Consider the following 13,507-nt stretch of genomic DNA (forward strand, 5'->3'; position numbering starts at 1 on the left):
CTGCTTCCTAAACTCATTATTTAATTGAATGTGCGTTTATGGTCACATGAACATGTGCAAGCCAATTAAAAGAGGATAACTGGGGCACATGCAACTATTGCACCTTAACGCTCTGACATCGTCAACTCCCCTGGATCTTCATTGGTGCGTACGACGGGAACCTGATCATGAAAACACCCGTATACCTCCACTGCCAAACCGTGCATACCTTCTATTTCCTTGTCATTTGTAGTTGGGACCATGACCACGCTTATCGCTGTCTTGTTGGCTTTGATGTCTTTGTGAAAATTGCAGGTGACATTTTGCAGATTGTCCAACATAGCCTGTCCCAGTATAACAGCGTATTGGATGTTGGGCGTAGATATCGTCACATTTGAGCATGAACGAGTGCAGGAAAATAATGGAGAGGCCTTGTATTTGAAGCACGACCATAACTGCCATGCAATAAAATGTATCATATCGTCATCATCATCATCATCCTCCTTCTTCTCCTCCTCCTCATCATCATCTGCATTATCATCACCAGCAGCAACAGTAGCAACAGCAGCAGCAGCAGCAGAAGCATCGTCGTAGGCATCATCATCATCATCATCATCATCATCATCATCATCATCATCATCATCATCATCATCATCATCATCATCATCATCATTACCGCCCTGATATGGCCCTTCGTGGTCGGCTGGGCGTTAAGCAAACAAACAAACAAACAAACAAACAAAAATCATCATCATTATCATCATCATCATAATCATCATTATAGTGTACATGACCTCATCCAATTACAGTAATTTTATTCTGTTTCGATCCACCTTTTCAATGCTCTCATATTGATGTGGAGGACGGGAGATAACCTCGTCAAAGGTGTATAGGCCAGAAGGTTCTGAGTTGCTTCCCTTCATAATTTCCCTTTCGAGTGACGACATAGTTCCCAACATTCTTAGCGAAGGCTCCCATTAATGGAGAAGACCGTTGTTAGCTGCTGATGTAGAGTTTGTTTTGGCTTTGAAAGTTCAACTCCATGGTGAGTGCAATGGTTTTATTCAGCAGAGTTGTTGTTAAGAAACGAATTGCTGTGTTTGGTTTATTGTGTTCTTTTTTTTTTTTTTTAGCGAGAAATATGTTATAATCATGACCGGTCGATGTGAGGCTAATATGCGCCATGTTGCTCGGTGTGGCAGAGAGCCATGTATCGCATACTTTAACGAGAGCTGTGTGACACGAATGTTTAGGGCGAAATCCTGATTAAGATGGAGCGAAAAGACCACGGCTTTCCATGTGCAGAAACAAGCACTTTTGTACATGCTTTTCTAATGGTTTTGTTTAAATCTGGATGTTATTAAGGTTACATCTTTCAATCTTAGCGGTCTAAAAATAGCGTCACTTCATTTTGAGGGATGCTCACGTTAGGTTTATAAACAGACGCAAAAGTGCCACGTGGCGGGTGTGCAATGCGACACGTAGTTTTAGTGAGTATACCTTGGTGATCAGTCATAACGTGAACTGACGCAGACCTGAACGGACCGAGAGAAGTCTATAACAGTGAGTTTCTTTGGAAATTATGCATCCTATCCAGGACACTGCGAGGTATTTCGTGGTTACAGGGATTGTATGAGTTATTGAATCAAATGGGATGGACATCTGTTTGTTGTGTTCTGTGTCTTTCTGTCCGCCCTGTTTTAATACTATCATTTTCAAAAGCTTATGAGTGTGATTGGAAGCTTGATTTAACATTACAAGTGCAACACGATTAGGCGGGTTCATAGATTGTATGTTTCATAGACTTGTCGTTGGTCAGCAGTGTGTGTTTAATATTAATTTAATAGGGTATAACTCGTGACATTGTGTGCGTGTGAAAAAGTATGCGTTAGCAGGGAGAAGGGTCAATAATAGCAAACAGATGACTTAATGGGTTTTTGATTGTCTTTGTCTACCCTTTTGACAGAGAGAGAGAGAGAGAGAGAGAGAGAGAGAGAGGGAGAGAGAGAGAGAGAGAGAGAGAGAGAGAGAGAGAGAGAGAGGGAGAGAGAGATAGCGAGAGAGAGAGAGAGAAAGAGAGAGAGAGAGAGAGAGAGAGAGAGAGAGAGAGAGAGAGCGAGAGAGAGAATACAATGTTTGTGTGTCTGTGTGTGTGTGTGTATGTGTGTGTGTGTGTGTGTGTGTGTGTGTGTGTGTGTGTGTGTGTGTGTGTGGCTGTGTGTTTACAAGCGCAAGTGTAGACTGGCTCGCGATTATGTCCGTTGGGTTCTTCTAAAGACTAAACTCCAACTCTCTCTCTATTTCAGCGGCAGGCCCATACCTACACATCAATGTCTAAACCAAGCATGATTACCCTGTTAGACCTGCAAATTCTTACAACACAGAACACGTTTGACCGTGTGGGGGCAACCAACGATCCAGAAAGACGTTTCGGAGAGTACAAGCAAGACGAGAAGTACGAACGACACATGATGTTCTATGCAATGGTAGACAACCAGAAGAAGGAAGAGAATATACTGTTATCATGTGGCGGAAACGGCCTGAAATACAACGAACAAAGACAAAGCAATGCCCCAGAAGAACCAGGATGTGTGTACGGAATGAAACCCATTTCTGATTTGGAGCATTTGATGTATGCCGCAAAGGGAATCTGTATGTAAATATAACGCTCATATGAACACTCTGAAACATGTAGACTACACTTTTGTAATTGTCAAAACTGATTTAAATGCAAAGTTTACCGTGAACATGTATGATGGTATGTTCAAAGGTGTATTCTTTTAAACAGATGTTCGTGTACCAAAGTGTAATAATGCTGCTCTTATCTGTGTCTCTTTATTTGTTTTATTTAGTGGGAGGGGGGGGGGGGGGGTAATGGACTTATGTAATATGCACAACACGGTTACACGTTCTGAAACCTAAAACAACGAGTGCAGTGTTACCGCTCATTTCAGCTTAAATTACACCTGTCGCATTCGTCAAATTAAAGTGAAGGAAACCAGCATCCTGTTTTGCGTTATTACTTACGTGTGGGGACACTGTGCCCAGCACAGCGGCGACTATGGGTGCCACAAGTCTCGCACACACACACACACACACACACACACACACACACACACACACACACACACACACACACACACACACACACATACACACACACACACACACACACACACACACACACACACACACACACACAATGCATTTCATTACAAAAAAAGTCTTTCCAAATTCTGCAAACAGATTGTGGGAGTACACAAGAAAGCTATGTTGCTTCCAGCCTAAGGATAATTGGGAGGATTCCCAATAACCATATATAATGTCATTACATGTCATTTTAGACCTTTCGAAGACATCTCACTTGAGAGTGATATATGATCATATATATATATATATAGAAATTCACAAGATAATGATCCATGGGTATCATTTGTTAAACAGAGTCGACTAATGTTGGGGTTAAATCACGTTGGAAAGAAGCAGCTTGCATTTAGCATAAGAAGATTAAGATATATAATATCGGACAAAATAGAAGCAACATGAATTGAATACTGGAAAGAAAAAGTAAACAGCTCATCCACATTAATATTTTACAAAACTGCAGTAAAAAGGTTATCAAACCGCAGCATACTTATCAATAGCAGATACAAAATACAAGCAAGCATTGTGTAAACTTAGAATAAGTGCGTATGACTTGAACATTGAAACGGTGAGATATACTAACATACCAAAAGAGAACAGACTATGCCTAAAGTGTGGGACATTGGAGGAGACAGACAGACAGACAGACAGACAGGCAGGCAGGCAGGCAGACAGACAGACAGGCAGGCAGGCAGGCAGACAGGCAGACAGACAGACAGGCAGGCAGGCAGGCAGGCAGGCAGACAGACAGACAGGCAGGTAGGCAGGCAGACAGACAGACAGACAGTCAGGCAGGCAGGCAGGCAGGCAGACAGACAGACAGACAGACAGACAGACAACAGGCGGGGATATAGCTCAGTTGGTAGCGCGCTGGATTTGTATTCAGTTGGCCGCTGTCAGCGTGAGTTCGATCCCAGGTTCGGCGGAAATTTATTTCACAGAGTCAACTTTGTGTGCAGACTCTCTTCGGTGTCCGAACCTCCCCCCGTGTACACTACATTGGGTGTGCACGTTAAAGATCCCACGATTGACAAAAGGGTCTTTCCTGGCAAAATTGCTTAGGCACAGTTAATAATTGTCTACCTATACCCGTGTGACTTGGAATAATAGGCCGTGAAAGGTAAATATGCGCCGAAATGGATGCAATCTACTGGCCGTATAAAATTTCATCTCACACGGCATCACTGCAGAGCGCCTAGAACTGTACCCACGGAATATGCGCGATATAAGACTCATTGATTGATTGATTGATTGATTGATTGACAACAAAACAAAACAAAGCAAAGAAGCACACAAGAAAGACCACACAAAAACTACTACAAAAAGGAACTCAAAAGTGACATGGGAGAAACACAAACAACAACAACAACAACAATGGTGCGACTTCCACCACTTGCTAGTCCCACCGGGCCGCGATGTAGCTCAGTCGGTAGCGCGCTGGATTTGTATCCAGTTGGCCGCTGTCAGCGTGAGTTCGTCCCCACGTTCGGCGAGAGATTTATTTCTCAGAGTCAACTTTGTGTGCAGACTCTCCTCGGTGTCCGAACACCCCCGTGTGTACACGCAAGCACAAGACCAAGTGCGCACGAAAAAGATCCTGTAATCCATGTCAGAGTTCGGTGGGTTATAGAAACACGAAAATACCCAGCATGCTTCCTCCGAAAACGGCGTATGGCTGCCTAAATGGCGGGGTAAAAAACGGTCATACACGTAAAATTCCACTCGTGCAAAAAAACACGAGTGTACGTGGGAGTTTCAGCCCACGAACGCAGAAGAAGAATAAGAATAAGAAGAAGAAGCTATTCCCACCGCCAAAATAAAAACGTCCTAATTTACTTGTGTGGGACATTGGAGGACACAGAAACAGGACTAAATATATCTGATATGCGGTAGAATGAGCATTTTGGGGATAAAGTAACTTGAGCTGTAGACCATGCATTTTTCAAAATAATTGTTGTGTGTGTCAAAACACACTCTTTGGCATGTAACAAGTACACAAGTTGCTATTTACTAAGAACAAGAATTTGGCTTAATGAGTAATACTTTGGGGGTGCTAGTATAGTGATGTATTTTAGCACTTAAAGACAAACAATTTGACAAGTCAAAACAGCGTGTCAATTTGTGCGTCTTCTCTTACATGTAATTATGATTAACACAAAAATGTCAAGAAAATGAAACGCCTCTGTGCTTACCAACAGGACACATACTTTTGGGTATCCATTATTTCTTTTTTTATTTGGTGTTTAACGTCGTTCTCAACCTCGAAGGTTATATCGCGACGGGGAAAGGGGGGAGATGGGATAGAGCCACTTGTTAATTGTTTCTTGTTCACAAAAGCACTAATCAAAAATTTGCTCCAGGGGCTTGCAACGTAGTACAGTAATATGACCTTCCTGGCTGGGTATCCATGACAGCAATGTTCTTGTTTATTATTGTTTAAAGAAACCGGAGGCAATTTTCTTAAAACGTGCAGGAGCCATTTGGATTTTCAACTGTCGTTGCTAAAGGACATTACATTTTACACATCGTTAGGCTTTAATTCTAAACTTTGAGATGATGTTCGTGGAGCGAATTAAAGTGACGGAGGGCTTTGGTTAGGATTGGGGAAGGTGTCAATCCATGATCATCACCGAACATTTTCAAATGGAAACCTGTCAATGCTACTGTAATTGAACAAGTTACCGAAATTGTGTCTGCTTTCATGCGATTGCAACCAGGCCGAAACGATCCCCTTCTGTGCACTCACTCTTTTCATTTAGCTTTCAGTTCTTTAGTTCACTAGGGATTTGGCTTGGCTTTGTGTTAAAGGTCCTTGTCTATATTTTTATACCGAAATCGCCATTTGACCATTAATATGCAGAGTCTATTATCTACAAATATCAGCAATACACCCCCTTTCGATCAGGAAAGACGAAGCCAGTGTAGCCGTTTGAAAATTCATTGTAGTATTCCAGCGTAGTACTCATAGTAGGATATTCTTATTTGGAAAATGCCAAGCGCAAAACTCCTCTCAAATCCCGTGCATTTCGTGCGTTTAAAAAAAGCGTGGACAGCGCTCCAGTGTCAAACTGTTGCTGCACTTGTTTGGGCGTGGCTATAAGCATAGTGACATCAATTTGATTGGTCAGTATTTTTAGGCAAAGCACGTGTTCTCAGCAAACAGAAAACAAAATATTGGAAGCGTGAGTCACGCTACCCAAAAATAAAATTATTATTTTACATATATTTTTTTTCTATAACTTTTTTCCCCATGGTTCATTCATCATCTGACATAACTTTTTAGCGAAATCTAACCATAAGATTATTGAAAAAAAAGCAAACATGTAGACGACCACCTTTAAAAGCAAATAGAAATCGCCATTGTCAACACTTCTCAAAACACACGATAACACAATTGTCGCAGCATGTATACAGTTTGGCCACAGCTATTGCCGGGTCACTGCACAACACAACCACTCCGCTTGGGTGCAGCTCTGCTTTCATCACGCATTTCACTCTGGTTTTCAGCTCCCGCATTCTCTGCAACACCACCTTCTTCAATATGGCTGTCATCTTTGCTTTCTTCGTCGTGCTGTTTGCCTTCTGCTCCAGAGCTAGTATTAGGAGAGGGACTAGGCATAGGCGTGGAAGGCTGATCTTTCTCAATCGCTGCTGCTTCTGTTTCGTCTGGTTGATTTAGGTGTTCCAATTCTTGGACACCTCCCTCTGCATCGTCTGTCCTCTTGCGACTAAGACTGCTGACCACTTTGCTGAAGACACGAAAACCGTTACAGAATTATTACGCACATAAATGATTGAGCAAAAACATATATAATTTGATAAAGAAATAAAAAAAATACAGAAATAAACGTTAAGTAAAGAAATGAATCAATAAAGGAATAAAACACACAAACACAAACACACATACGCACACACACACACACACACACACACACACACACACACACACACACACACACACACACACACACACACACACACACACACACACACACATACAAAATAACAATGAATGAGTGAATGGACAAACAAACTCACAACGAACACATTATTCATGACATGAATAACGGAATGTAAAAAAAGGGAATAAGTGAATGAATGAGAACACAAAGAAAACAAACGACACATATCGATACATTAATGCATCCATAGCTACATTACGAATGATGGACACATTTAGAAAAAAAAACATGACTTAAACTAAGCTTTTGAATACATAATTAATATATGAGAACATTATCAAATATGAAAATGAGATGACATACAATCAAACCTAAGACTAGATGAACAGGAGATAGACAAAGACAGGATAAGAAGTAGAGATTTGTCACCAAGAGCTGGCTTTCAAGAGTTTGTAAACTTCAAACACACCAAAGCATACACTCACAAGAGCAGATTATCTCCCATTGACCATGCAGAAAACTATGCAGTTGTGATAAATGCGGTAGACACACACACACACACACACACACACACACACACACACACACACACACACACACAGAGGCAATCTCCCGATATAACCCCGTCGGTTCAATCTTCAAATGGTTCAAAACTACAAACACCGTACCGGTTATGGATTCCTACAACGGGATAACGTCACGTGACGGAAAGAATGTCATCACACCATTGAAATGACATTCTTTCCGTCCCCTATAGGCGACGAAATAGGTCAAATTTTGTGCACTTTTTAGTGGAAAATGCGTCGACGCCGGAGCGGGTACTGGACCCAGTGCCGTTGTAGTGCAAGTGTACTTTGTAGTGCACTTGCACTACAACGGCACTGGGTCCAGTACCCGCTCCGGCGTCGAAGCATTTTCCACTAAAAAAGTGTGACCTATAACCGGTACGGTGTTTGTAGTTTTGAACCATTTGAAGATTGAACCGACGGGGTTATATCGGGAGATAGCCCACTTACACACATACACACATACACGCATACACGCACACACACACACACATACACACACACCCACACATACACACACACACACACACACACTCACATACACACACACACGCACACACACACACACGCACATACACACACACACACACACACACACACACACGAACACACACACACGAACACACACACACACACACACACACACACACACACACACACACACACACACACACACACACACACACAGAGCGTTTCTGTGTAAACTGAACTTACAACGTTGCAGGTCTCATTGAACTCGAATTCAACCCTAAAATAGTATTGCATTGTATTGTATGGGGAGATTTATACAGCGCTTGCCGTTCTCTAAGCGCTTTACATATAAATATTAAATTAGGGTGACGTTAAAGATCCCTAACTGACTCCATCTCACTCACCTGCACGAAAACCATTTCAATTTGAAGCCAACTAACAAGAAGATCAGGATAACGCCAAGCAACAGGATAATTAGCAGAGCCAGATTGACTTGCACAGCTGAGCACCCATTCTCTGAAAAAGACGATATATCAAGTACATGGTGAGCCACCAACAATTCAACCTTCTAAAATGCTATACTAACTAATGGTATTTGTCAGCGAATCACTTCATATTTGGTAAACATTGACGATATGGGTTAAGGAGTTGACAGTTTGAAGTTTATAGCTTAATTGTTTGAGGTTTATGCTATTTCATAACAAAACAATAAAAATAAAAATGATGTGATCATATTTAGCAGGGTGATTGCAGTTCGTTTGTATTCCTTTTAGTTACAGCACGGCTGTAGTAATTGTTATACTCACCACATGTTCTTTCATCGACTAGTTGTGTTGCGTGAGCTCCTGGACAATGACAAAACAAAACAAAAGAAATATAGATGTGTGTATTGTTAATGTTAACGTTATGTTGTTTCTTGGTGTTAATACACTCTTATTGAATGCACACTATATTACATTGTATATGAACATGGACATTTAACTTATGCAAGCAACCGGATGCCTGCAACTTGAACAAAACTATATCAATCATAATTATAGTATACATTCCTAGTCTGCACACACACATGGCTGTCTGTCAGTATTAACTATCACTTTGTTTTTGTTCTTATTGTTTCTTTAACATTAATTTACAGAATTACTAAATAACTGTTAAATATAATCACTTGGAAATAAAATGTAAGAAGCGAAATATATCTTATAACATAATATCATACAAAATATAGTAATACCAAGTTTCATTATACCATATTAGAAAACATAATAAAATAAAATAAAACGGAACAAGCAAGTTCATAATTATAAGCTTATGCAATCTAATAATTATGAGAAGTTGTACTATTAAAGAACATAATGCAAAATATGAAAATAGCTAAAACTGAACACATCTGCATGTGAATGAAAAGAACAATCGAATGTTTACCTAAAACAGCCAGTTTTGGTCTTGTCTAACAGTAACACTATGGCATGCTGAACGGTGTATGTTACATTCAGAAGCTACCAAAGGCCGTTTCTGAAGCTGTTTTGGCGGGTACTAAGACAAAAAGACAATTCATGGCATGACCTCCTTAACACATTGCCTTCAAACTTCCAGAGCTTTGTGCCAACACATGTAGTCAAATACAAGTGACATATCCAGTCATTTGAGACATTAGTTATGCTGGTATGCGACATACCAGAAAGTGTTATCAAAATAAAGATGTTTCCTGTCAGCCTGAACAGACATAATGCCTGTATACTTACTCGTTTGCCCAATACACTAACATAACAATGGTTTCTCCCAGTGGTAGCACTCACCAACCCCGAGAAAAAAACAACCCACAAAAAGTTTGCAGTATTAACTTATTTTCTTGATCAATAAATGCAACTATGTATGGTTTCTTCAAATGGTATCATTTAATGTCCAAAACGAAATAGAATGCCTGTTAAACCCTGGTAAACTAGTGTTACTATTATTTCATCCATTCCTAGCAACATGTACCGAATGTTTTTCAGCAAAGTGGTTTACCTGAGTATCTAACATCATCATCATTTCTGCCAGCACTCGTAATCCAAAAACAAAGCTGCCCAAGCTGATTTGCCTAAAAAAAACTTTGTTCAATACCATCATGTTTTCAACAGTGGCACTTACCATTTACAAGAAGAATACATGCATGCTTTGTCCTTTGTATTGCAGATTCATCTGAAGGAATAACATTGCATGTATAGCTTCCTTGAAAGTTTTCTGAGACGTCGGAAATCTCCATTTTTAGACTGCTTTTCTGGAAATCGACGAAGCGATAACCATCTTCTGCCTCACATAATGACACTGTGTTCCCAGTGAAGCTGCACTTCAAAACCTCTTTGCCTGATTCAGATATGAGAAAATAAAATCAATGTATATGTCGTGCCAAATTCACGGAATTGCCGAATTCGCGGAATCGGCAACATTTTTGCCCATTTCGCGTAATCGGCAAAACGCTGCCCATTACGTGAAATCGGCAGCGTTTTGCCGAAAATGCGGAAAGGCCTCTAAAATGTGCCCATTTCACAAAAGCGACAGCCAGTCTGTTACTTTTTGTGTCACCAGAACATTGCATTAACATTGTTTTACCTCCCTATTATGTTTTGTATGGTCTATGTTGGTCTGTGTCGAGCATGACTCCGGAAATGCACGAAAACTACATTTTTTGCAATAACTTGCCATAACTGATCGATTATTGCAATATCTATCCATTCGAGTATCTAGTTGTCTAAGTGTGATGATATCTCAGGCATTTGAGAACTTTAAAACCAAAAAGTGGCTGCTGATTTCTCAAAATGGGCAAATTTTAGAAGCCTTTACGCGTTTTCGGCAAAACGCTGCCGATTTCGCGTAATGGGCAGCGTTTCGCCGATTACGCGAAATGGGCAAAAATGTTGCCGATTCCGCGAATTCGGCAATTACGTGAATTTGGCACGACATATATAAGAACTGCGAATGGAACTGTTTTGACTCGTTCAGATAGAGACAGGAACAGGGTGTCATGCACACATAACAATATAGAGACAGGAACAGGGTGTCATGCACACATAACAATATAGAGACAGGAACAGGGAGTCATGCACACATAACAATATAGAGACAGGAACAGGGTGTCATACACACATAACAATATAGAGACAGGAACAGGGTGTCATGCACACATAACAATATAGAGACAGGAACAGGGTGTCATACACACATAACAATATAGAGACAGGAACAGGGTGTCATACACACATAACAATATAGAGACAGGAACAGGGTGTCATACACACATAACAATATAGAGACAGGAACAGGGTGTCATACACACATAACAATATAGAGACAGGAACAGGGAGTCATACACACATAACAATATAGAGACAGGAACAGGGTGTCATGCACACATAACAATATAGAGACAGGAACAGGGTGTCATGCACACATAACAATATAGAGACAGGAACAGGGTGTCATACACACATAACAATATAGAGACAGGAACAGGGAGTCATACACACATAACAATATAGAGACAGGAACAGGGTGTCATACACACATAACAATATAGAGACAGGAACAGGGAGTCATACACACATAACAATATAGAGACAGGAACAGGGTGTCATACACACATAACAACATAGAGACAGGAACAGGGTGTCATACACACATAACAATATAGAGACAGGAACAGGGTGTCATGCACACATAACAATATAGAGACAGGAACAGGGTGTCATACACACATAACAATATAGAGACAGGAACAGGGTGTCATACACACATAACAATATAGAGACAGGAACAGGGTGTCATACTCACATAACAATATAGAGACAGGAACAGGGTGTCATGCACACATAACAATAATGCAAACACTCACTGAGAGGATTTAAAGTGCAATTAATAAACACATCAATCAACAAAACAAATGATCAACCAACTAACCTACAAACTAATCAATCATTTAATCAATCAGGAAATCAATCAATGGGAAATGGGTAAACGGTCAACGCATCACAAAGGCCAGAAAACAAACACAAACAATTGCAAGGGAAATACGTGACCCTCCACCACGAAATGAGTCGCATGTCACCTCGCGCGGTTCTGCGCTAGGCTTAATATAAGTCCGGGGAGTGTCTGGTAACAGTGTGAGGGTCACCTTAGTCACAGGCTTATAACTCAAACAGTGTTTGCTCTTTTATAAAACGGTTTTCACCACTGGATAGAGCATAAAAAACTCGTTAGGAAAATGTACAAATATGAAAATCATGCAAAGGTGACATGCGACTCATTCCGTGGTGGAGGGTCACAATTACATGTTCTTTATCATGACACTGCTAGAACTAACGATACATACAACAAACAGTAATTCCAAAGGAGAGCAAATGCGTTTTTGTTAATGGACAAGCACTTTACTTGAGGTGAGTAGGCCTACACCTAAAACAAAACTCCAGAACTTACACTAATTTTCTTTTGAATACGTGCCCAAATACATCAAGTAACCGCTTCTGTGATTAGGGTAAGCGTAACACATCACATTACAAATCAGAAAGTAAAATTTAAAATGTGTACCCTCAGTTTGCGTTGAAGTATCGAAGGCACGTCGTGAAATGTAAACCCCTTCATTATTGCCAGTGGTAATGTCTTCGTTAAACAGACAAGTGACGTTCGCCTTTTCGCCAGTTTTGTACACCCCAGCCACACATGTGATTGGTGACTGAGAGTCTACAACGGAAATGTGGCTAATGACAAGTGTTGACAGTAGGAATGAGAGTCTTTGGAGGGTAGCCATTTTGATAAGCATCCAGGCCTCTCTGAACAGGAATAAAACAAACAATGTTCTTAACAACTTGTACAATGTGGTCTGGCTGTTTGGTTGTTTGACTGACTGACTGGCTGTCTGCCTGTCTGTCTGCCTGTCTGTCTGTCTGTCTGTCTAGCTGTCTGTCTGGCTGTCTGTCTGTCTGTCTGTCTCTCTCTCTCTCTCTCTCTCTCTCTCTCTCTAACACACTCTCTCTCTCTCTCTCTCTCACACACACACACACACACGCACACACACACACACACACACACACACACACACACACACACACACACACACACAGAGAAATTGTCACAGTCTTAAACGACCTTGAAAGCTAATGCTAGCTGCATTATCAAGCAGGCACGATCGTCTCGCGCGCAAAATGTACACAAAAGACCTTTCAAAGCCAGTCAGTGTAACCGTACTGTAGTCATTTTGGAATAAAACTACACCTGACAACATAATGAAAACTTAAATTATCTAACGATAGGTGATATGCACATAGCCACTGCAAGATATACACATCTTACCTGTTTTACAGTTTGAAGTGGATGTTAAAATGTACCCGCTAACGTTTGAAGCTGTGTTACCGGTGATGTAGGCCTTGCGTGTTCTAGTCATACCCGAGCTGTCTTTATCACCCGGGAAAT

General features: G+C 40.8%; 1 protein-coding gene and 1 long non-coding RNA gene across 3 annotated transcripts; one reads left to right on the forward strand and one right to left on the reverse strand.

Moving 5' to 3' along the window:
* The first annotated feature begins 770 nt into the window (after positions 1–770).
* On the forward strand, positions 771–2,803 carry LOC138972782 (uncharacterized). Its single transcript, XR_011457752.1, has 2 exons — positions 771–1,024; positions 2,286–2,803. It is a non-coding gene; the product is annotated as an uncharacterized lncRNA (long non-coding RNA).
* A 1,460-nt stretch (positions 2,804–4,263) lies between these two features.
* On the reverse strand, positions 4,264–13,507 carry LOC138972781 (uncharacterized). Of its 2 annotated transcripts, none has more exons than XM_070345451.1 (6): positions 13,388–13,507; positions 12,626–12,867; positions 10,193–10,408; positions 8,869–8,907; positions 8,467–8,578; positions 4,264–6,872 (listed from the first exon to the last, which is right to left on the reverse strand). In XM_070345451.1, exons 2-6 carry the CDS (start codon positions 12,855–12,857, stop codon positions 6,560–6,562), a joined length of 912 nt encoding a protein of 303 aa, XP_070201552.1. In that variant the 5' UTR covers positions 12,858–12,867; positions 13,388–13,507; the 3' UTR covers positions 4,264–6,559. The 2 variants fall into 2 exon arrangements, with proteins under 2 accessions (XP_070201552.1, XP_070201553.1); XM_070345452.1 differs by having other exon boundaries at positions 12,626–12,863; positions 13,388–13,481.

The sequence above is a fragment of the Littorina saxatilis genome, linkage group LG8 (genome assembly GCF_037325665.1).
Source record: "Littorina saxatilis isolate snail1 linkage group LG8, US_GU_Lsax_2.0, whole genome shotgun sequence".
Classification (NCBI taxonomy): Eukaryota; Metazoa; Mollusca; class Gastropoda; order Littorinimorpha; family Littorinidae; genus Littorina; species Littorina saxatilis.

Excerpts from the sequence above, each read along its gene's own strand:
- LOC138972781 (XM_070345451.1), bottom strand. The coding sequence starts at position 12,857 with ATGCTTATCAAAATGGCTACCCTCCAAAGACTCTCATTCCTACTGTCA. Across the intron at positions 8,908-10,192 it reads ATGTATTCTTCTTGTAAATG|GAGCTCACGCAACACAACTA; the intron begins GTAAGTGCCACT and ends GTCATTGTCCAG. Across the intron at positions 6,873-8,466 it reads TTGAAATGGTTTTCGTGCAG|CAAAGTGGTCAGCAGTCTTA; the intron begins GTGAGTGAGATG and ends TCGTGTCTTCAG.